The 21243-nt window shown below is 37.2% G+C and overlaps 1 protein-coding gene across 1 annotated transcript; it reads right to left on the bottom strand.

Annotated features, from left to right (window-relative positions):
* Positions 1-4930: 4930 nt before the first annotated feature.
* On the bottom strand, positions 4931-17958 carry pde9ac (phosphodiesterase 9ac). Its single transcript, XM_053647592.1, has 19 exons — positions 17890-17958; positions 14889-14959; positions 13414-13491; positions 12551-12594; positions 12338-12392; positions 12150-12220; positions 11959-12046; positions 11753-11834; positions 11596-11670; positions 11392-11478; positions 11164-11268; positions 10951-11033; positions 10696-10852; positions 10179-10292; positions 8281-8385; positions 8060-8188; positions 7760-7855; positions 6450-6527; positions 4931-5963 (listed from the first exon to the last, which is right to left on the bottom strand). The coding sequence occupies exons 1-18, from the start codon at positions 17956-17958 to the stop codon at positions 6477-6479; spliced, it is 1560 nt and encodes a 519-aa protein (XP_053503567.1). The 3' UTR covers positions 4931-5963; positions 6450-6476.
* Positions 17959-21243: the final 3285 nt, after the last annotated feature.

Genomic DNA, 21243 nt, shown 5'->3' with positions numbered 1-21243 from the left:
ATAATAAGTAAGAAAATAAAAAAGGGAAATGTTTTAGAGATTAGTCGTCATTCACAAAGGGAAGTTAAAGAGGGATATTTGGTTTGACGAGATGAATCATCCAGCCAGGGAGGGCCGAGAATCTAGGGAGAAGTTTAGCAGAGTTCGTCCCACACAGTGACCCCAAGCTCTGACCTGCTCTTAGAAAACACTCTGTCGAGACTGAGAAAGTTCTCAGAACCAGAACAGTATCAAGGTTTTGACCATTTGTGCTATAGTAACTGTTCTGTGGAGAAAACAAATTTCCATAAAAAATATGTTTAGGGTTTTTTTTTTTGTCTACAAACAAACTGAATCATTGAAAAAGTCCCTAATTAAGTAAGGAAAAAACATGCCATGGCCCACCACAAAATGGAGGATTATTTTCCTTTTACCAATGATTACTATTTATAAATAAATGACATATTACTTTTTAATCATTTATAGTTACATTTAATGCTGTGGAATGTCTATGAGACACAGTAGTTCCTGTTATAATTTATTTTATAGCAGCTATAAACAGTCATCTCTTCACCAGCCTCTCTTTTCCCCCTCTTTCTTGAAATTAATAAGACATAAAAATAAGTGTCCTCATGTTACCAGAGTCCTCTGTCCTGAAGACTCTCCCGTCATGGAAAACTTAGTGACTGTGACAAAGCACTGACACTGGAGACTTCTTCCATAAATCCAATATCCTTACAGAACACTTCACCTTTTCAACAGTTTTTCTTTATTAAGTAACAACACATGTTTTAATCCATATATCATTAGCCTTACATTATGTATTATTGTCCATCATACAAGTCTCTGTGAATGAGGTGTTACTATAGAAATGATATCATATTAGAATGAGTATACAAATATAAACATAAATCCATCCAGCCATTTTACATACCACTTATCCTATACAGGGTCGCTAGGGAGCTTGGAGTCTATCTGAGGGGAACAAGGCGAGGGGACACCCTGGACGGGGTGCCAATCCATCGCACGGCACATTGCACACACATTCACACACCCATTATGGACAATTTGAAAATGCCAATCAACCTACAACGCATGTCATTGGACTGGGGGAGGAAACCTGAAGCATGGGGAGAACATGTAAACTCCACCCACACAGGGTGGAGGCAGGATTTAAACCCCCAACCCCAGAGGTGTGAGGCAAACTACTAAGCCACTGTGGTCCCCTATAAACATAAATATAAATATAAATGTAAAATCATTTGAGTTGAACATGTCAGAGCTCACTATGTCCAGGGTGTACCCCGCCTTGTGTCCGATGCTCCCTGGAATAGGCTCCGGGTTACCCACAACCCTGAAGGATAAGCGGTATAGAAAATGGATGGATGTTAGAGTTGTGTTGTTATTCTGACCAGTCAGTGCTGTGGTAGATGTGGCAGACATTTTGTTGATAAGAATAATGCAAAGCAACTTGTTGATTTTGTTTTTAGACAGTCCAGTCTTACTTTCAAATTGACTCTGCCATTTGTACTACAGTGACATTTACAGATTTGATCTGTTTTGATTTACAGTGAACTTTCACAGGCAAGATGTTGGTCAGATAAGCTGTGATAAGAGAATAGGGAAAAGTTTAGCAGGATCAGATTACCAAGCAGTCTGTATCTCCCACACACTGCGGTTAGCACCTACTCCTACTACTAAAAGACACACACTAATTGACTCCTTTGATGAGTCAAGAGCAAACAAGATCTGAATTGATATGTGGTTACTACACTGTCCTAAATACGTTGGACTCTTTTCAAAACAAATATGATAGTTCTTAATGTGGCAAATATATCAAATGGAGGGGAAAATCAGGATATGATAGACACTGTGATAAAACAACACAGAAGGTACTGTTTTAACTGAATAAATTATAAAAACGTGTCTCATATTCAGAAGTCACCATGTGTGGTGGCTCTGGAGAAATGTTGCCACCCTGTGGAACATAAGATTACAGCTTTAACAATCCACCAGCACTAATCTCAATCCAATTTACTGATGTTCATCCCTCAAACTTATTTAATAGACTTATTTATGCCCTTCACTCTTCCCATTACGGAACAGTAATTTTGCTTTCTGTAACAGAGGTTTCCTATTCTCATCACCTCATACATATATAAGCACTACATTACATATAAGCACTTATTACAGTGCATGTTATGTGAACATGCCTTCAGGTGGCTGGCAATGCATGTTGGCACGTAACTAAAGACTTTGGTGGTGGGGCTGATCAAAATAACAGCTTAGCCAAAATAGAACCACAACTGCCTCATTCCACTGACATTTTTCCTTATAATATATGATGCAAAGGGGTGTGGCAGTTTATGAGCTTAAGAATATACTCATAACCAGTTTATCATTAAATTACATATAAGTTGAGTGTTAATAAAAGTCCTAGTTCACTTGGTGGCCATCTTGGCGGCCGTTCCTGGTCAGTTATTTCAAAGGCCCTCAGTTTTTGCATCAGTGGTGCACACAGACAGTTTGCACAGATTAAACTAGCCAAATTTAGTGTAAAACTGCAGCCCTGACAATAGCTATGTTTCCATCCAAGTTGTGAATTTAACTCAGGCAAAAAATTGGAATATTGCATAAAACATTTGAGAATAAAGCACTGTTTCCATCCCATGTGTTCAAGAGAACAAAATCGTCACTGCCATGGAAACTGGTGCAAAGTATTAATGCAAAAGGAAGTTGTTGCAACCGGGGAAGTCACTGTGCCTCTTTTTTACAATATAATAAATGACTTTAGAATGCGCAGACAAAACAAAACCTATTTCAAAGGTATAACAAACCTCATGTTATCTTGCGATCGGAGGTGGATGTCTGGTATTTGGGAACGGGCTCGTATGAAACAGTTCTGGGAGGTAATTATACTAAATCATTTCGATGACAGACTTTTGGCTCAGGCATTTCAGAATGACAAAAACAACATTTGCGATACTGTGCAACAAGATTGGTCCACTGGATAGTCCAGTTATTCTGACCTACCATGCCCCGGTTCCTAGAGAAAAACACATTGCTATTGCACTGTATAAGTTGCCCACATGAACTGAATACAGAGTTGTGGGGGAGACATTTGGAGTCAGCAAAACCACAGTTTGGACCTCGTTGTCTCTCCAAACATACCTCTTGCTCTCCGCCATTTTTACTTTTCTGAGCCAATTATCCAATCACATGACTTGTTGAGGCAAAGTCACATGATTTTTTGATGTGCATCAAGGAATTTATTTGGTAAATGTGTTTCCATCATAGCTTATGTGCATGTCTTCTTATCGGATAAAAAAAATGATCCGCCTCAATTGAGAGCATACAGTTTTATATGCATTTTTGGAGATTTTATTCACATCTGGTGTTTCCATCCAGCCCAAAATGCACATAGAAATACGTGGATGGGAACATACCTAATGAACTATCCTGTCTGCTGCTCCTCCTTCACTGAAAATGTTCATAGAGTGAGTCTGGGGCAGCGTGATTCTCTAATAGCACTTGTTGCAGTTCCCATTTTGACCGCTAGGTGTTATAATAACTGTATACACCTAAATGATGCAGTAAGAGAGCCCTAAGATTGCACAACATCTAGAAAGGCTTATATCTATCAAATAGCTTTTTTTTCGCATTGTTGGTCACTCAAAAAAAGGTAACCAGTATTTCAACAGAATTTAAAACGTATGGGGCAGTGATTTAGGAATGTTCTGAAGATTAACATTTGTTTAAAAAAGCTGATATACTGTATGGTGGCACCTATGGTTGACCCACCAAGGAATAAACCCCCCCACCCCCACACACACACAGAAGAAATTTTAGATTGCTCTGGTTACTACAAATGCATTTCTCTCCATAACAAGCAGGGCAAAGGCTTAACAATGCCATACCAAGTTCCTTTTTTTTACTGTTTCTGTGGTAATAGTTGCTGCTTTTGGCACAAACAGAAAACTTGTGAATGTGTCTGTGAAAAGTGTCACAGAGACAGCGGTTTCCTATATCTGCACGTGTCAATGTAAAAATCTTATCTTTTTTCTCATTATGCCTTTAATCAACAAGGTAGCCTTGCTTAAAAAAAAACATTTTTTGTATATAGAGCTTGAGGCTATTCTGTTACCAAAATGTCTAGTGTTTAGCCTATTTTAATATACTGCTCACCTTCTGCAACTTTTAGAAGTGAGTGTTATCATTTTCAGCACAGGTTCTGTCAGCCTCTTACCTGAGAACACACGTGGTCAGACATTACACGTATTTCACTGAATATTGGGAAAATTAGCATTTAATGTCAATTCCTCAAAAGTTACATACACATTCTTACTAGCTTTTAATAAGCTAAACAAAACAATGTAGCTAACTTATCATCATTAGTACAAATTGTAAACTCTAGATCCAAGTGATAATAAAGTGAGGTTTTGGAAACAAAATCAAAAACCAAAAGCTTCTGACCAAATTAGAGAACAAATAATTGCCTTACTTGTACAGCAGGGAAAATGTTAAAACTCCAAAAGGATCTTAAATCCTTTTTCCTTTTATAATATAACATTAGACTCTTTCTTTCACCCCTGTTTCACTCTCATGCTCTTCTCCTTCTTCTGATTAGCAATAACTCCTGCCAGTCTCCGTGCAGTCAGACTTGTTTAGTGCCTAAACTTGTGATGCGATGATGTGTGACATACCTGAGGTGATATATGACGCATACATACAAATGTTCTTGTCAATTCCTACCACACACCACTGATTCAGTACCTGACTGGGAATTACTAGTACAGGACTGTCATGGAAACATACTGTACACACTGTAGCTTTAAATTATGTCTCATAAATATGTGAACTCATAAGTAAATTTCAATTACTGTATTAATTCTGTATTTGAATTGAAGTAGAGTGAAGGGAGTGAGATTGGCCCATGATGGGCCTGGTAAATGCAGCTCACATAAAGTTGTCCCATCAGCAGTTAGTCCTGAGTTAGGGCCAACACTGAAGGGCCAAGCATTTTAATGGGCCCTTGATCCAGCCTATGATGTACCCTTATTGGTCCAGTGGAGAATAGCTTGCCGGCTTTCTCTTGGAAGAGCCTTCATCAGTGAATATAAACAAAACCACTACTCAAGTAGAACTGGAAGAACTCATTAGTGAGACTTTATTGTGCTGCCCAGAGTAGTCACTTAAAAAAATGTTAATGACAACAGCAAATAATATAAGAAAAATATATATGTGTTGAATACAGATTACTATTTGGATGTAAAACAAGTGCAGTACAATCTAAAATGTAAATCACGGATTTCAAACCCATATATCATATATCATAAACTGAGAAAGTTCATGCATGACTCAATGCCTTTTTGTTGATTTTTAAAAATTCTTACACTCATTGATAATTTATATGAAACACCATGATGGATTCTATTCTGCAATCACTATTAAAATTAAGTCAAAATACAGAAGAAATCCAGACATATTGTTAGGTGTTTCTACACTGCTCCATAGTTTATAGGAGTCAATCAATATGAAACATATTATATTGTGAACAAATCTGCAGCTATTAATAAGCACTTTCCAATAGGTATACATCATAGCTGTAGTCATGTTTTTGCCTTCAGTCTGGCCTCATTTGTAACATTAATCGACTTCATACAATATAATAAATGCTATTTGTATCCTCTAACAGACTTCCCAGTGGAACACTGCAATACAAAAAACTTAAAACAGCACAAAAAAAAAAAGGAAGAAGAGAAAAACCTAGCAGACCAACAGGCAACCAGTCTATCTGTTCGCAGCTATGTTGAGAGAACCCTTGTCACGGTTCCACAAGCCTGAGTAGTTCTGATGTCTCTTTGGATTTAGCACTGAGAAACCATACTGAACACCACTTCAGCTTCAGGGAAGACCATTGAATGGAGAATCTTATCAAAGCCTTAGACCGGCGCTCTGTGGAAGCGGGCCAGAAAGCAAGATCCCTGGGGAAAAAAATAAAAATATACAGTAAAACAATGTTCTTCTCACAGGATATTCAGCTCTGCAAAGTGCTCTGACAATTGGTGCAATGGCCAACAGCCAGTCCTTAGGAAAAAGAGGCAAGCTTGGTGAAGGGTTAGTGAAGCTGAAGCGGAGAAGTGGAACCAGCTAGTTCAGCGTACATAGAGAAAAAGTACACAGAGTAATTGCATTCAGGAACGTCAAAAGAGTAGATCAGTATAAGTAAGCTTATTCACTTTGTCACAGCAGGAAGTTGCTTATAATTAGAGGAATGATGTATACTTTTTCCTTATATCGTTATTTGCAAAGGTTGTATTCAAAAGCAGTATGCTGCCACAAAGTGAAGCTTTATTGAGCATATATATTTATATTTATATATATACGTATGCTGAGCATATTGGGTGCTGCTTGCCTGAGAGCTTGGCTAGAGAGGAAGTGAAAAGCACTCAGCACACAAATCTACTTACATAGTATCACTGAGCTCGCCCCAAAGTTTATTTCTTCTTTCCTCCTAATGACATATTTTCTGTTTTTTTCTTCTGTGCCTCATTGAACAAAACAAAAAACACTTTTATGTTAGCACGTGCTGAGCACCAGGAAGCTAACCAGCACTTTCTAGTGAGGACCAGCCACAAAATCATGGCCTTGTAAACAAAGGTTACATATAAGTTATTTCCAGTGTAACCCTAAGTTCATGCTAGCAAGCGACAAGCCGCTTGTGTCACTGTAATTTGTCACTTGTTGGCATGAAAAAAAATCCTATAAGAAATGGTAGTAGCTTCTACAGCTAAATAGTTAAACACAAATTAAATAATGCACTAATTAATGTTAAATTTGGTTGTTTGGTTTACATGTTACATGCTAGGACTTTGTACTAGCACAGTTGGCAGATTAGCAAAGCAAGCTACCTGTACAAGCTAGGCACCAACAATGTCTGCTACTTCCTTCCAATGTTTTCTTTCCTTTCTCTATATACATTTAATGAGAGGTTAAGAGTAAATAGAAACTAATTGCAGGTAGGAACTCAAGGTGTGAGTCATGAGGGAACTGAATAAAATCTCACATGATATCCCTGCTGAAAGAAACATTAGAAAGCTTCATAGAATTTGTAACGGTTTTAAGGATTATATTGGCAATTGTATTGGTTTTAATGGAAACTGTGATGGTCCCTGTGGGTAATTTGTTGCTTTTTGTTGCAAGTACGCCATTTTTATTTGGCATGTTGGTGGTTTTAATGGTTAGATGATGGTTTGTAATAGCATTTGTAGTGGAAACCATTAGAATTTCTATAATGGTTTCTATTGTTTGTTCTATTGTTTGATGCACTGTAGGACTAGTCCAAGGAATCATTTGGACTTGTTGTTTGACAATGTCCTACTTAATTTGCATGGAATTGAGACAATCACAATTCAAATGTGACTTTTTGCACAGTTGCTTTGTTGTGTGATGCTGTTACTGTGGCTCAGTGTGATGCACATCCATAGAAAATGAAAAGTCACTTGTTGCTTTGTCACTTGCTATTATAAACATAGGGTATGTGTGCATAATGCTGCATCCTGTATGCTGTAATGCTGTATCTAGTCAAAATGGAACAAATGTAATAGCATTTTCTTACACATCTTTGGTTATATCACAAGATCACATAGAACTTGTGATTATTCTGTACAGAATCATTTTAAGATGAAGACCATAAACCATCATGAGTATGCACCTTAAAACTAAAAATATAAACTAAATGGATACTATATTTGAATGGATGGAGCATTGGAGAGTCTACCTCAGTCATGGCATCATCAATCTGCTTGAGCTCCTCGTAATGATCTCGTGAGTCTCTCAGAGGTTGTACCATGATCTCCTCGATCTGTGGGAACAGCTAAACACACATGAAACATAGAGTCAGGATTGCCACACTGTCATTCCTAGAATGCTGGTATTTAATTAAAGGATAAAACCACTTTATTTTGAATCAAAATATCAAACATTCAGTTGTGCCATATATGCTGACTGCTAAATATGACCAATATTACAGAGTACCTTAACTGAGTTTAACATACAGCAATAAGGAATTGGTCCACACCTTCATCACTGTTTCAAACATGGGGATGAGGACAAACTTAATGAAGCCAATCTGAGCTGTGGGCTTGGTCACTTTGTCTCTGTCCATAAACGGAGCAACAGGTAGACCCTCAGACTTCTCTCTGTCACTCTGTGTAGAAATATGCATGTGTGTAACTCTATCTGAAGAGCATCTCAACCAATTAAATCAGCACAGAGTGCAGGAGTGCACATTGTGCTGACCTGCATGAAGTACTCCTCCAGAAGACAGTCTACCCATGGCTCTGCAACTTCTGTCGGCCTGACTTCATTGGAAATGTCACAACATTTGATCAGGACCATCTTCAGCTACACACACACACACATGCACGCACACACACACACACACACACACACCCACACACACCCACACACATACACACACACACACCCACACACACATATGCACGCACACACACACACACACCCACACACCCACACACACCCACACACATACACACACACACACACCCACACACACATACACACACACACACAAGAGAGAAACAAAGAAGACTTTTGTCCATCAGATCTATGCCTTTCATCAGGTGCCAAGCAAGAAAGACAAAAAAGCCGCTCATCACATTGAGCCATGTTTGCAGTTCAGTTATGCCTGCATCGTGAGAAAATAATACTGAAATTGTGTGCTCAATAATCCATTCAGAATTGTCTATTATCTAATCAATGCTTTTACCAGCAGTGAATTCTAGACAGAATTCTAGACAGAATTCACCCACAGCAGGTATGTCTTAGTTATCCTCTATTAAAACCTGCAGAAATCTACTCAGACGAGGGGCCAATGTAGGTCGTGAGGAGCCAAATTAAGTTTTGCACCACTGTCTGACAAATTCTTGTATTATATCAACTATCTAATTGATATATTTTGATGCAAAAGTCTCCATTCATAGGGGAACAAAAACTTTTTAGCAACATGTCTTCCAAAGTGTTTCATATTTAGTTTATATATATATATATATATATATATATATATATATATATATTTCAAATAGCCTTTAAGAATTCCTTTGACAAAATGGCTGGATGGGGAAGCTGTCGCAAATTCAAAAAGGCTGGAAGTGTTGCGGACCTTCCGAGAAGTGGACGTCCATGAACATCCACTGACAAAGGCACAACCGACGTGGTGCTGGCATACGGTACATATATGGAGACTTTTGGGACACCATGTATATTTTCAGTGCATGGATACAATTAGATGTTCATTTGAATGTGTTGTATGTGATGGCATCAGTTTTTGGGGTTTTTTTTTGGTCTCTTGCATTAATGCTAAATTGTTTCATAACTAATAGCATGTTTCACCCATCAGCTTTATCATAGTAAAGTATAACATATGTAGTAAAGCATAAATGATGAATAAAACATGACAGAATATGCTTTAATAGGAAATAATCAACGACAGGGTGGTGTGATGCAGCCTGATGTAAAGCAAAGTTACTCTTACCACCCCAAAGTTGATTATTTACAATAGCAGCACATCCTGATGAGTCTAATATGCCCCCAAAAACTCAGTGTGACTTGACACTGAACACTCCTTCCAAAGATAAATGTCACTTCAGAGAAAACTTATCAAAAATGACACATTTTTTATATACATTTTGTAAATCGTTTTATGTGGATACACTCCATACTCCATACAAGTCCCTGTGAATGAGCTGTTACTATAGAAACAAAAACATATTAGAATAAGGGCATTAATATAAACCAACGATTCGCCTTACAGCAAGCACAACTGTCAGAGCCATGCTAACCACCTTCTGATCAATCAGATTCAAGATTTGAGCAGAGCTGTGGTATAATAGAAAAGGTTGCATATTCTATTGCACCATTGTTTTCAAAACTGTTGTCTATATAGAACTGAAAAAAAGAATCTTCTGCACAAGACAAAATGTGGCATAAATGACAAAAAATATATATAATTTCTGTTATCTGAATTGACCTTCCAGCAATCAAGTTAAGATGTTTAGCTCAATATTGCTAATTTTTTCAGCCTATCAACTGTATCTTTGTCTGACTTAACTCATCAACTCTGAATGCAGCCCTTTGTTCTTGGAGTGAATTTACACTCTGTGGAATTGAGTACATACACAGGTTACATGTTCCTCATTGGTGAAGTCAAAATTGTCCACTTTGTGCTTGAAAGAGTCCAGGATCTCTCCATGCCTGGCCATGTCAGTAGCCAAAATCAGGGTGATGATTGCCTGTAGGTGAAAGGTTAAGGAGTTATATTGCAACTGAAAAGTATATTGTACATTAGATTATTATTAACCTTACTATTATATTGGGAAAAAAGTTACATCCATTATGTTATGGGTCAAAATGACTTCCACAGTTTAAATACACACAAAAACAGCAAAGAACAGCTTAAAACAGTAAACCTTTATTATGGTTTGTCTTGGACAATCCATAAGAAGAAATATTTTCATACAAGTTAATGACCCTAAATGAGGAAAGTCAAAAAAATTCAAAGAGAAAAAAAGAGATTAACCAGTATTTCAGACATCTCAAAACATAACATAATAGTAGGGTTAAAGCAATCATTTAAAGGTTCCTCACTTATAGTGTTTTAGAGGTTACAAAAAAAAGAAGCCTGCATAGACCAACCTGACGGATCTGTTTAAATGCTTCAGAGTCCACATTGGCAAAGATGTTACACTCGGGCAAAGCGAGGATCTGAAAGGCCACAGCACAGTGGTGGTTCTCCAAAGGAGAGATGTCGTTGTAACGTACGGCTAGCTCGGTGCGTGCATTTATCTGGTACCTGAAAGAAAATCGAACTGTTTAAACAACACCAACTTGCTGTTTTCATTATTAATAATATAGTAATTGTGAGTTTTAAATGAATTTGAATTGAAATACGTGTTATTGTAGCCTGGATGGTCCAAGTCATGGCATACTGCAGCAGTCATTAAAATGCCCAAGTCTGTCAGTGTGAGCTTTTCCTGTTGACCAAAAACACCCATGCATGCACCCACACACACACACACCCATACACCCACACACAAACAACATGATTATGTGCTTCTATCACAAGGCAGCTGTCACGCCTTTAGTAAGCAAGAAAGTTCTCACCTGAAGGTTGCAGAGGTGAATCATGCCATACATCATCTGGCTCACACAGAAGCAATGGCGGAAGTTGTGGAATGGGTTGCTACGGTAATTCTCTTGAATAGCAAGCTGGGAAAATATGAACATAAACTCATTATGGGGTCTATATATTTATATGCCTATAAATTCACTTTCATAAGCCCAATAACCAGAATTGTAAAAGAATATGGCCTTCCAAAATCTTCCGCATACCAGCCAACGTTTGAGTGTAATGGGGTTCATGTTGAACTCCTTTACCAAGCCTAAGTCATGGTACATGTATTCCAAGCAACTGAGCATCTGAAACACAAAGCAAAATCAAAGCACTATCAAATTGCTAAACGCAAAGATGCATCGTGACAAATAAATCTTGTCACATCCACAGTAAATATTTACATTCCTCGGAAGCACACGTACTTCATTATGCTCCCAGTGCCAGACATCAAAGGTCGGCTTCTTCAGAGCTTCAATAGTCTCCTGAGAGAGTGTATACTGAGGAGAAAGAAAATAAATGGTGTGAGGATGGATGTATTTTTCCTTCTAAAACTCATTCAAAACATTTTGTTAAAAGCACCTTTGGATAGCTGGGCACATCACGTCTAGGGGTTAATTTCTTTCCATCATCCGAGAAGTTATACTTACACGGACAATTCACTCTAATGAAGAAAACAGTGGCGTCAGATAAGCAACTCATGCAATGCATGACTATTGATTTACCAAACATTTGGGTTAACTGAATTTCTGGATCATAATAATTTGATTTGCTCTCCGACTGCTTACCTTCCTCCTCCTCTGGAAGTCATCTCATCTCTCAGCTTCTTTAAGTCGTTCTTGCACTTTTCAATCTCTACAACCTTCAGGCCCTCCACTAGGTAGAAAAAGGAGCAAAGCTCAGTATATAAATATAAAAAAGAGCTACATCATGCTCTTAATTCTCATACACAGACATCAAGTATGCATAGAACACATACGCTCCACTCTCTTCTCCAACATAGCCAACCTATTGGTCACTTCAGTTTTCAGTTCATTGATCTTGAAGGCCCTAAAATAGAAAAACTCTTTTCAGACACATAGCCCAAGCAAATGTCAAAATGTGCACTGTATCTGAAATGCGATAGAGTGCCGCTTCGGTCTCTGGGAAAACAAACACTGGCATTACCTGCTGAACTGCTCTGCCACCTGTGATAACACGTTCTGAAACATGTCTTCTTTCTCTGTGCAGGGAAGCATACAGACTGTAAATCACATGCTTACCTAAATTATCTGCAAAATACAGACTGAGGAAATGGTCATCAGTCATTATAAATGTCACTAGTAAAGATGGAAAGAGTCATAAGAGTGTTGGGAAGTACAATGTGTTTTACTGTGTTACCTCCCAGCTGACCCGTGGATAGGGGAACAACTTTATATAGAGAACTGGATGGGAAGAAATTTAGTGAAATAATTAGTTATCAAAAGGAAAATAGTTGGATTACAAGTTATGAGGATGTACTGTATGAGTCAGTATGTTTACATGGACAACAATAATCCGATATTAACCCGATTAAGACAATACTCTGATTAAGAAACTACCATGTAAACAGCAATTATTGATGACCTTAATCCGAATAAAATCATACTCGAAGTAAACACAAATCGAATTAATACATGTGGAGTATTCCTGTTTTAGTCGCATTATGAAAGTGCATTACACCTTAATCACACTATTAACGTTGTGTGGGAGTTTTCACCGCATTTTGCGACATGTACACACGGCAGTGCTCAACCGTTTGACGGCAAACGAGAGAACATGTTGCGTCTGAAACCACGCACTTACCTGGTATATAGTAGGCAAGATACATGTATTTCGGTACTATATAGTAGGTAAGTATGCGGTTTCGGACGCAGCCCACGGCTTCAAGCAGTCGCCTATTTGCACATGTAGCATGACACGTAATTAAATGAAACACCCAAAACTGTATATGGTACCATAACAAAGACCAACTGTATGTTGATACATGAAATTCTGGAGGGAACGTCAGAATTGACGTTGTGGTGTGGGGAGGTAATGACCCCGTAATGTGCCGTTAATCGATCTATGTTCTATAACATGTACAACAGGAACATGAAAGGAATATTCTGAAAGCGACTCATGTAAACACCTTAATCACAATATTGTCTTATTCAGAATAAGGTCAGTAATTAGAATACTGCTGTCCATGTAAACATAGTCAATGTGGTAAATAATTGAGTTACTTGGGCGAGTTGGTGGGCATTGTTGGATCGATGGATACTAGAGCTCCCTCAGGGTCCACCAACATTATAGCTGTGGTCCTGTGGAAAGCGATAGGATCAGTTTGTAGTTATAGAAACTAATCCTATAACTGATTCTACGTATAAGAAACTGATCCTACTGATTAAAGCAGTATACATAGCATACATTAGCACACAGCATACATTAGCACCCCTGACCCACCAGGGGGCTCCATAAGAATTCAGTTTTTTTTAGTTAAATAAATAGGATGTCACTCAGGGCCCTTATTCACCCTTTTGACCTTTTTTCAGTTAAACCCCTAACCCCTAGTATTCCTTAAACTTTTTGCTTTCAATAATTTACCTACATCTTCAGACTGTGAATTATAATTTGTGGCCAGTATTCTCTATTGTCTTACTGAGGTTAATAATTGTAAGTAATTTTAATATTCAATGTATGTAGAAGAATTAGGGTTAGATAAAAGTTATATAACTTATATAATAGATAGATATGAGTTATGAAGAAACACAAACGCATTTAAAGCTTAAACCAAAAGTTTCTGCAGTAACACTTTACAATAAGAGTACATGAATAATCATGCACTAATACCTGAATTAATACTTAAAGATGAGTGTACTAATGTACTAATCTTGAACTAATGAAAAGCTAATCTTAACTACACTGTGAGTCTTATGAATTCATGCGTGAATAATGACCACCTTAAATACATGTTAGTACATGTTTGCTGTTAATTAACACAGCGACATCCTAGACTAAAACACCTGAAAATAATCTTATAGAACACTGGTGTAAAATGTTCATAGATAATAGCGTCTGCTAAATGAATAAAGGTTACTGTATTCATTTCACCTTTGTGGGCAAAGGAGCAGTGTCTCGGGCCCTTGCCACCCAGAACACGTACTGGTACTACAGTGGGATTTGATGAGAAATGGATGGAGGATGATGCAAAACAGGTTGAGATGAAATAATTTGTGTTTATTATTAGTGCGTCTTTCTACGCTCGATAAGGATCAATGTAAATTATGAAAGTAATCCAGCGCCATTCAATGATGTTTGTATACACCACTTCATATGGCAAATCATATAAACAAGTAGAAATTATGCACTTTTAATTCATATTCTTTCTTACAGAGCATGTTTGATTTAGTTTTTCCCTATGTGTTAATTTATAAATTAACTAACAAACATGCACTAACGTGTACTTAAGGTGGTCATTATTCATGCATTAATTCATAACACTCTCGTCATAGTTAAGGTCAGCTCTTCATTAGTTTGTGATTAGTACAGTGATTAGTACACTCATCATCAGTTCATATTCAAGTAAGCTTTATTTCCGGTATTAGTGCATGATTATTCATGTACTGTTATTGTAAAGTGTTACTGATTCTAGCTTAGACTTACAGCAGCGGTCTAAATGCTATGTCAATGTGATACTAACACACTCACATCTACTAACCTGGAGATGTTGGAAGAGGAACACAAGAGCTCTTTAATGTCACATGGACTGCAGTGACGACTGAACAACACCTAGAAAACAAAGCTGTGATTCAGTATTTACAGTGCTAAACCCTCACGAAATATTCATGCAAATATCAATTCATACACATTAGCTTATATTATGTAGATAGGCGTAGGATAATTAGACAAATAAAATACGCTTGATTATGCTGATGAGATTGTGTAGATATATTAGGGAAGATAAACAGGCCATTTCATTTTGATTAGTTGCACCAGCTTGGAGTAATGGCCTACAGGTGTACGAGACAGCTCACTCAGCTCCAGTCTCCGGCACTTCCTAATCTAGAGTGGACACATGTCACGTCCAGCTCCCACTTGGCCCTTCTGCAGCATGCATTTCACAGTGAACTAAGCAGTGAGCACAACATTTCTATCAATTATATGAACAAAAATGACAGTAAAATGTGAAAACAATTACAAATGCATGTATTTTAGTGTCATGCAACGACTCTCCCATATAGAGCATGAAATGAAGAGAGTGAGATGTCCCCATGGATTAGTAGTGTAAATTGTCCCCTCTTTTCATTACAATCATTTACATCTCTTAAGATTTCTCCTCAGGGAAATGCACCTGAGAAGTGCTGACAGTGGTGGTGCAGGTTGAGCATGCTAGTAGCAGGTGTTACTGCAGCCTATTATGCCACTGACACCTGTAAATCAGGCCATCTTCAGCTTTATTTTTAACCTCAGCTCACTACTATTCCTGCACATGCTCTTGACTACTACTCCCCTTCCCTTATACCTGATGATTAATCATCTGCTTGGTGACCTATTTATTAAAAATAGGTGATGATTAATCATCTGCTTGGTGACCTATTTATTAAAAATAGGTGATGATTAATCATCTGCTTGGTGACCTATTTATTAAAAACAATCATATTTGGGACACAATGATTTAACTGTATGTATTGATATCTAAACAGGGCAAACATTGTGGGATGCTCAGCAATTATATTGGTTAGATGAGGGTTAGATGCTTTGCTTAGGGACACTCACATACAGGTAGGGAGTCCTGAGATTTGAACTCACAACCTGTTTATCACTCACACAGCCAAACAATTCACAGAATATTCATCCATCCATCTATATCTCCATTTTCTGTACCACTTATCCTTACTGGGTCACGGAGAACTTGGAGCCTAGCCCAAGGCAGGAGACACCCTGGATGGGGTGCCAGTCCATCGCAGGGCACAGTCACGCACATTCACACACCCATTCATACACTCTGGGCAATTTTTTTGAACATCACAGAATATTCAGTTCAATCAAATTTTATAGTCCACTACGCTGTGGACTTGGATGAAGTTTAAAAAAGTGACCTAGTTTTTTTTTGTTGTTGTTGCAGTTCTGAGATTGTAGAACATCTTACCCATTTGTCTAAAGGCATCCGCCATGGCAGACATTTTAAATCCACTTTAAAAGCCTATTTTTTATATTTATTTTTAAAGTCTGTATCATGCATTCTGTTTGTCTTGCCTTTTCATATGTGGTTTTGTTTTTAAATGTATTTTTAATTGACTTTGTTATTCTTTAATTTGTTTTATTTAATTCTACTTGTATTTTATATTGTACTTTTATTATAGCACTTCTGCTATATAAATAAATGTGACTTGACTTGATGTTAACTGTAGATTATTTTTAACAATAGATATTGTCACAAAGCAGCGTTCAAGAAGTCCGGATGTATATTGAAATCTATATACTGGGATAAGGAAAGCATTAATCAACCAGGCCAGACTACATTAGAACCTGATTTTAAATGGTTACTTGTCCTTGATAAATGTCAATAATAATGTTAACAATGGATACGTTGACTGGAATTAGTGAAATGTTAGATATGCTTCATATTTTTCCAACTATTTTTTTTTTGCTTGTCGTGCTACAGAACTTACTGTTATTCATTGCCATTTTCCATTAATTAACTAGAGAAGTTTTAACTGTAAAAGTGAGCCAAATTTTGGAAGATCATACTGTATCTTTCTGATTCATCTTCAATTTTACCAGCTGCCCTCAAATAAGTATCAGTGAATTGTTGTATGGTAAATACACTGCGAAAAAAAAAAAAAAAAAAAAAAAAAAAAAAATATATATATATATATATATATATATATATATATATATATATATATATATATATATATATTCTAGCCAGTAAAATATCTTGAATATAAGCAAATTATAATAAAAAAAATTACTATTTCTCTTTATTGTTTAAAAACAACCAAAAATAGCCTATTGAGTTTATTAAGCCTATATCTAGATTGTTTTTACTCATTTCGACCTTGAAATTGCCTTATTCTATTTGCAAATAATTTTTACTTCAAGCATTTATTTCTAGAAAGAAACAAAATGATCTGCCAATAGAATATAGCAATTTTAAGACTGAAATGAGTAAATATATTTAGAAATTGGTGTAATGGTATTAAATTTGTTATATAATAAAATCTCATAATAGATTAATATTAAATAACATCTCCTTTATTGAAGAAAGCTTCACGTGCTAAGATATATATTTTTTTGCAGTGTAGGTACCTAAAAAATCTGTATTTCTTTAATAACCAGTGTTAATCATAATGTATCCTAATGTTTTAGTCTAGCTAAATTTAAAATGATTTATTTTGTGAACATTGTCTTCACAATAAGTCCCAGACAAAAATGTAAAGAAATTAAAAGCCTTATGATCTGATAAAATGACCTTGAGTTTATACTGGACTGACAATCGTATCCTTTATATTATATTTTGATATTTTTCTTTTTCTACTTCACTTTTAGTAAATTCTGCTTTATGTAAATTCAGTTTTTTTTAAATGTCACCGAACAGTTGTAAAATAGCATTTCATGGCATGTCGTACTGTGTATAGTTGTGTGTCTGCTGAAAAAAACCCATGTCAGCATCAGTGGTATCTGAGCTACAACATACACAGGAATGCACTACTGACCTTCTGTACTTTGCCATCCACGTCCAGGTAGATGGTTTTGGGGGCGTAGGATGAAGAGCCTGATCCCATGCTGGCACTGCAGGCTCACCGAGCTAGCAAGAGGAACTCTGAGAGCCCCTCTGGATTAAGCCTTCCCCAAGATCAGAACCACGGAGAAACAACACAGGAACCCAGTGAAGACCTTATGGATGTAATAAAGTGATCAGGCTTAGAAGATCAGTTTTCCACTTAAATTGAGATTAAAAACTGACCAGAGATTAATCAGATTAATCTGAGAATAAAAACTCAGATGGTTTTGATATATCTGTATAATAGTGGCAGCTGAATTTGATGCTATCACAAGAAATGCCTCACTTACTCATTTGCTGGTGCATGAAGGAATGAAGCATAATTTTGCAAATTGATCAGTAAAAAATTCAAAATAATTCTGCTAAATTTATGTATGGTCTCCGTCGTGTCATTCTGAGTAAGACCAACAATATCTGAATAATTCCAATATACTATTCAATGCTGAACATACAGTAAATGCTTCACATCATCATCCTATCTTCCTGTCGCTGTGTACAATAGGATTAAAATACTTTCAAAACAACATCCATATTGTAACTTACCTGATGTGTTCAAGCTACACCGTTCTCCCGAGGTGTATGCAGCCCTTCACTGTTCCAGGTGCTACGCATGGAGGGGAAAGTGAAAGGGGGAGACGTGGAGGGATTGTAGGATTTTTAATGTAATTGCAGCTCTCCACCGTTGCCAGGGGACTGTTACAACACAGAGAAAGTGGGCTGCTCTTGTCTCTCTCAGATATCTTCAGTTCTTCTCCTGCAATCGCTTTTTATACATATAGCTGCGTATGATGTCAGCCGATTCAACAATTATGCAGGACGTGTGTATTTTGGCTTGGATAGAAAAGCATCGATAGCTGTATGCATGCATCAGAGTTGTGATAAACTGAAAGATAAGCATTTCATATAAAGTCTTTAACATTAGTATGTCTAAGATGTATCTATGATTTCACTGTGGTGAAGAGAAAAAGGGTTAAAAGCAATCCAAAGGATATTTATAGTCTGCTAAAAGCTATTCTTCATCTTGTTAGATTACAATCTGCACAATATATTTAATTCTTTATGTGTCCCTTGGATTTTCATTCATTCTGCACATCACGAATCACTCATGCACTATGTAGTGCACTATAGAATCAACTGGACTGAACTCTGGACTGGACTGAATGACTGGACTCCATAAAGCCATTCCCCAGAACCCAAGTGGCAGACGTTTTTGTCAGATGTCAGTAAGCAAGACAGGATACCATTTTAGCTCCTTTAAAGCATACTTTGTAATCAGAATCAATCAGATATGCCTCTAAAAACAACATATATGGGAGAATAAAGCTGTAGGTGTATACAGTATGGCCGAGTCATTAACACCCTTGTGAGAATATAATCAGAGTGTCAGCAGTAAAGGCAAGAGTGAGCCTGCTCAACAGCCCTCATCTAATTTGCCTCCTCCCTGGGGGTTGGGGGGTGGGGGTTGGGGGGATGCAATCACGCTTCTCACACCTCCATTCATCAAATCTACTTTTGCTCCTCCCTAAACCACGCAGAGCACACACATATAGATCAGTCGCACTGGGAGAGGAAACCAATCAAGATAGGCATAGGGGACCAGAAACCAAAGTGGACCAAAGTATTTTTTTTAAAAACCATATGTCTCTTTTTGTATCTCAAACCCTGCAGTATTATGCAGAAGACACACAATATAGATAAGCCGGGAATGCTTACACAATCCACCATATTAGACATTCACACTTTGAGTAATCAAGGATGCGAGAGGCTGCAATTAATCAGGAGACAAAGGCGAGGCATCCAGTCACATTTGAATGATAAGAGGTGTTCAGGTGGAGATCTGAGAGAAAGACATTGTCCTGATAATGGAGACTCAGCTAGACTGGCTGTGTGTGACTCAAATTAAGCCAGTAATATGGAAAACTCCTCTCATGGGCTCCTTTTATCTTCTCTTATCTCTGATCTATATCCCTATTCCTTTTTAAAATCTTCACCCCATGTGTAGAGCTTGAAAGCCTTGACCAAAGATTTATTGACTAAACGTAGCTTGTCAACAGACGTGGCTTTGTACTGTAGATATTCGAGTGCTCTTGTGATCTCATTAGCAAAGAAGAGGAATCAAGGTGCTTCTTGATTTAGATGAAGCTTTTACTTGTCACATTTATTTCCATTAAGGTCAAGTTTAAAATGATCATATATACGTCTGATGAAGCAGAATCCAAAAGACGTCATAGTCATACATATCAAAAACTGATTAACTGGAACCGGAAGCAATTCATTCATTATTAACACTTTAATAAAAAGCCCACTTAATTAAAGCTATTTAAAAATAATCAGAAATCCATTCAGTAAAATTAGTCACATGAACAGGCTGCATAGCTGATGAGACTTGATTTGGCTCTATATTTATGCTGGAATACTCTGAAAACCCCTGGATTTGACTAAATTATCTAATTTCCTTCCATGGAGCCTGATTAGAGCTATTAGCAACACTCTAAAGCAGGATTTAGGGCCATGCAAAAGCACTCATTAAGCTTAACAACGCTCCTATGAAGAGTTCTTAACCCATAAATAACAACTTTGAGCCTTATGGGACCCATCATAGTTAAGTATAATCATAGATGGATATAGTCTGAAAGTACACTGAAGGAAAAGTATTGTTACTTGCAAAGCAAGTGCTTCAATAAAGGTAAATGTGGCAGTAATGCAAACGAACAGGAGGACAACTGAACTGAATGGAACTGAATTCATTTATATGGACTACTCACCAATAAAGCACACCATAATTTATGTAGCAATATCATTTTGTGGTGGCATTTTCAGAAAAAAACCTACATGATAAATGTCAGCATACAACCAGTATTATTATTATTAGAGAGTAGAGATAAGTATCACAGATTAAGCATTTAGGAAAAATAAATCCTTTCCTAGTCTTTACTGGAATATGTTAGCTTTGGCTGAACTGAAATATAACCTAATACCCCATACACCTGAGTAGATACTGCATTACATACATACATACATACATACATATTAAGATGGAGCAGAAGACAAGACAAGACAGTAGATGCGATTGGGATATGGTACTTATCAAATCGATGGGTTAGGGGGGAATGCGGGGAAGTATGGGAAGAGTGTGCAAAGAGTAATATTTGAAATGTCAGTTGAGTTAATTAACATGTATAACACCGACTTTGGGGCGCATGTTCGCCTCACACCTCCAGGGTTGGGGGTTCGATTCCCACCGTGGCCCTGTGTGTGCGGAGTTTGCATGTTCTCCCCGTGCTGC

Source organism: Ictalurus furcatus, chromosome 17 (assembly GCF_023375685.1).
Source record: "Ictalurus furcatus strain D&B chromosome 17, Billie_1.0, whole genome shotgun sequence".
NCBI lineage: Eukaryota > Metazoa > Chordata > Actinopteri > Siluriformes > Ictaluridae > Ictalurus > Ictalurus furcatus.
The sequence above is the reverse complement of the archived record's forward strand: the minus strand, read 5'-3'. Positions and strand labels throughout refer to the sequence as shown.

Excerpts from the sequence above, each read along its gene's own strand:
- pde9ac (XM_053647592.1), bottom strand. The coding sequence starts at position 17,958 with ATGGGATCAGGCTCTTCATCCTACGCCCCCAAAACCATCTACCTGGAC. Across the intron at positions 12,393-12,550 it reads ATCCACGGGTCAGCTGGGAG|AGAAAGAAGACATGTTTCAG; the intron begins GTAACACAGTAA and ends TTCCCTGCACAG. Across the intron at positions 8,189-8,280 it reads TGGAGGAGTACTTCATGCAG|AGTGACAGAGAGAAGTCTGA; the intron begins GTCAGCACAATG and ends ATTTCTACACAG.